This window comes from Copadichromis virginalis, linkage group LG1, assembly GCF_057382275.1.
Source record: "Copadichromis virginalis isolate Kocher_CV1m ecotype Utaka linkage group LG1, C_Virginalis_male_GT1.1, whole genome shotgun sequence".
NCBI lineage: Eukaryota > Metazoa > Chordata > Actinopteri > Cichliformes > Cichlidae > Copadichromis > Copadichromis virginalis.
Genome location: NC_140618.1, coordinates 26,837,494 through 26,841,589, shown reverse-complemented (window position 1 = coordinate 26,841,589; position 4,096 = coordinate 26,837,494). Strand labels below are relative to the sequence as shown.

At 39.3% G+C, this 4,096-nt stretch overlaps 1 protein-coding gene across 1 annotated transcript; it reads left to right on the top strand.

Annotated features, from left to right (window-relative positions):
• The first annotated feature begins 902 nt into the window (after positions 1–902).
• On the top strand, positions 903–2,749 carry LOC146718872 (uncharacterized). The gene is made up of 3 exons (XM_085457345.1): positions 903–1,532; positions 1,677–1,950; positions 2,078–2,749. Exons 1-3 carry the CDS (start codon positions 1,276–1,278, stop codon positions 2,747–2,749), a joined length of 1,203 nt encoding a protein of 400 aa, XP_085313471.1. The 5' UTR covers positions 903–1,275.
• The last annotated feature ends 1,347 nt before the right edge of the window (positions 2,750–4,096 follow it).

The following is a 4,096-nucleotide window of genomic DNA, read 5'->3' as shown; positions in this document are numbered from 1 at the left end:
GAGTGTGCAGTTTTTATTGCTGATGAAAAATAAATAATAGTTTCCAAATTAGGTATTTTTAGTTTTCCATATGTTGAGTTAACTGCTAAAATACCACTGATTCATAAGATAAAGCTTCATATTCAACTGTTTATTTGCAGTTCCATGAGTAAAATTCATTCAGTAATATTATTTATTAAATACAATCACTGATACAGAGTATTTTCTTGATTTTAATGTTCAGCCTGTCTTTAATAATTCAGTCTAAGAGCTGTTCCAGGTGTTTTCAACCCAGTAACTCTAAATAAATGTCTTGACTATACATCCCTTAATCAGTTACTGTGGAGCTTTTCAGGGAACCTAACAGTAACCTCTAATAACTGTACTCATCCATAAGAATCTGTATTACCAGTTTAGAACAGACACTGCTGCTTTAGTTCTTTGAATTCTATAAGAGCTATTTTAGCTACACTGAGCTACAGTGAGGAAATGTAAATGTAAGTTCATATCTATATATATATATATATATATATATATATAATATTTACATTACTTACATTTTCCAAGAAAGAGCCCCCAATGCACACAACGCTGTTACACAAGCAGGCAAAGCCATAATAAGGCGGATGTGACTATTTACAAGTAATTTTCATTTACATGCTTTAAAATATTAATAATGAAAAAGTTTTATATTAATCTATTGACTCTCAGAGAGCTAACTTCTTAACAGAACAGAATTTACCAGATGAGGGGAAACATTAAATATATTTTAATGAATAAAGAATTAGCATGTTTGGTAAATGGCTAAAGAACAAAGGAAGAAAAGCCAAAATGTCATTCTGCATTGATAGCAACAATTTCCCTGAGTGTATTTCTAGTGTGTTAACAACTTCTCATTGGCGCTTGAAATTCAATTTACAGTTTTTCTCGATTGCTTAAACACTATAACCAGGCCTCTAAACTAAAATTTCAAAACCGTAACGCTACTGTTCAAAAAGCTCACCCATTTCCCTGAACTATAAACACTATTCCCTGCTTTGACACATGACTCAAATTTGGTGAACTGTTACTGCAAAACTCTACACACAAATCCCTACATTTTACAGTGCTTACACCATGTAGTCATTTAGAAAGCACTAGCATGCAATAATGTTAACTTAAGTCAGCATAGCTTGAGCTCAATTAGCACACAATTAACCAGGTGGAAACACTAGGAGTCAAAATTTAGCACACACCAATCAGAACCTGCGATAGATAGATAAAAGGGCCAAAGTCAGCTCATTCAGGTTTGAAACAATGGATCCAAAGAGATGCAAAGGAAGAGGACGTGGTGGAGAAAGAGGACGTGGTGAAGGAGGTGGAGAACGACGGCGACAAGGAAGGGGAAGAGCAAGGGCAAGAAGACAGTCAGTCTCGGATGAAATTCGAGCCACTTTAGTTGACCATGTCCTTGTCCATGGGATGACTATGAGGGAGGCTGGGCAACGAGTACAACCAAATTTGAGTCGCTTCACTGTTGCCTCCATCATCAGAACCTTCAGGGAGGAAAACAGGTAGGTGTACTTGCAGTAAGACTGCTTTGTACAGTAACGTTTAAGTTACTGAACTTATGTGTCTTGAGTTTCAGTATGTTTCCATTATTTGCCTGTAAAATGAATGTGTGACAGTTACAGTAATGAGTGCTTCTATTTTTGTAGGACACAGAGACGACCACCTGGTGGAGGCAGGTTAAGGCTTTTGTCGGAGGAGCAAGAGAGGGAACTTGTAAACATGGTAATTGCAAATAATGTAATCCGCCTGCAAGAGATTCAAAGGAGAGTGATTGAGGATGATCATCTTTTTCGAGGCATAAATGCCATCAGCCTCTCCACAATTGACCGAAAGAATCAATTCCGGATGAAACAGGCATACCGAGTCCCTTTCGAACGAAACTCTGACAGAGTGAAAAACCAACGTGTGGAATATGTTCAGGTATGAGTTTTGATACTGTATAAAGTATTGTGTACCATCACAGCATGGCAGTTTATGCTGCCATTTCAGCACTCTTGAACTGTGGTTCAGGGTACCGATTGACTCTACTGTGTTATGTGTTTTGCAGAGAATCTTTGAGATTGAAGGACGGCCTGTTCCCCATGAAATAATCTTTGTGGATGAGGCAGGTTTTAACCTGACCAAAAGAAGGAAAAGGGGGAGGAACATAATTGGCCATTGGGCTATTGTAAATGTCCCTGGTCAGCGTGGGGGGAATGTCACTATGTGCGCAGCCATCAGCCAACGAGGGGTACTCCACCGCCATGCCGTACTGGGACCCTATAACACTATGCTTCTCCTTGCTTTTCTTGATGGTTTAAGACAACATATGTTCCAGCTGGACTACAGGGAACCAGCACAGCCAGAGCAGCCTCACTACGTTGTTGTGTGGGATAACGTCAGCTTCCATCGCGCTGCTCTGGTTCATGACTGGTTTACCAATAACCCAAGGTTTTCTAATATCTTTCTGCCTGCATACTCTCCCTTTCTAAACCCGATAGAGGAGTTATTTTCGGCATGGCGGTGGAAAGTGTATGGCCGAGAACCTTATGTCCGTGTTCACCTCCTTCAGGCCATGGAAGAGGCCTGCCTAGACATATCAGTAGATGCATGCCAGGGGTGGATCAGGCATGCAAGAGGATTTTACCCCCGCTGCCTGGCTGGGGCCAATATAGCCTGTGATGTGGATGAGATTCTCTGGCCTGACCCAGACCAAAGACAAGATGCTGAGGTGGGATAATGTATCTGGTGTGTGTTGTACTGTATAGTACATGAATGACAATGTGCCACTGTACATACATTGGTTGCGTCTTTTGTGTTTATCATGTGACAAGGGTTTTGAAGGGGAGAACCATAAGCAACCTATTTGTTTTGGAACTATTGTTTTGAATTAATTGTACCAGTGTGCAAAACTCTGTTGTAGTGTGTGTGTTTTTGAGGGCTTGTGTTTGATGTCTGAGGGCAAAGTTTGGTTTTTCAGCAGGAGTGAATAGTTTTGGGTGTAGAGCTTCATTTTGACTTGGAAATAGGATGTTTGGGAAATTGAGTGAGATGTTATGGATTTGTGTTTACTGTTGTGAGGATATGAGGCGTAGTTTCAAGAAATGTGTTTTAGCAATCGAGAAAAACTGTAAGCAAAAATCAAGCACAGGAACTCAGCAGTTGGACAAAATGGTCATTTGTCATTTCCATCCATTTGTGTGGGTGTAAATGGCTTGTAAACCAAATGTTGTGTCAGTGTTTCCAATGAAAGAAGGTTATAAAGAGTCATAGCAGTATTCCTCACAGTTTCAAACTATGAGTTAGTTTGAAACACATGCATAATTCTGTGCACCTCTGGTGGGGGACAGAGAGAGTAGACTGGAAAAACTGAGCTTTCTATTTTCAAATTCTAAACTTCTTTAAGCAAACAAAGCAGACATTTCAACATATAAAGTTGAAATTTATAAGACATTAAGTTTTTTGTGGGCTGGCTTGCACAATGTATTTGTAGAAGTGACATTATTGACTACTTAATCCTTTCTTTAGGCATACAATATAACAAAAGCTGTTTGGAGGTGTGACCTTCTCACATGGTGGAGGACAGTCCAAGATTTATGTCACAGTTGAGAGCTTCTGTTGGGAGCCCTGACAGATGGATAATCCTGTGGTTTAAACTTGGCAAATATTGATCCTGGGGCCCTTAGTGACAAGCCTCAAGACCTGAAATTGAGGGAAATGGATTACTCTGCGGAGCCAAAAAAGAAGACAGATGAGGAAGAGTGTAATATACTATCTTTACAATCAAGCTAGATAACACATTAAGGGAAAACATGGACATTAATTCTTAGCCATACTATTCTGAAATATTACCTGCTCGTCTTTCAGAAAAGGAGTTTTTCAACATTCATAGTTTAAATGCCAGTGTTCCTCATTCATCAAAACAAACATCCTTCTATATATTATTATTATTAACCTTAATAACATTGTCACACACAAAGGTTTTGTAGAGAGTGATGCAGAGGAGAAGCGTTATTGGTAGTGGCGTTTTTTTGTTGGATTTTCTCCATCCTAAGTCGTAAAACACCTTATTCTACAGCAATCAGAT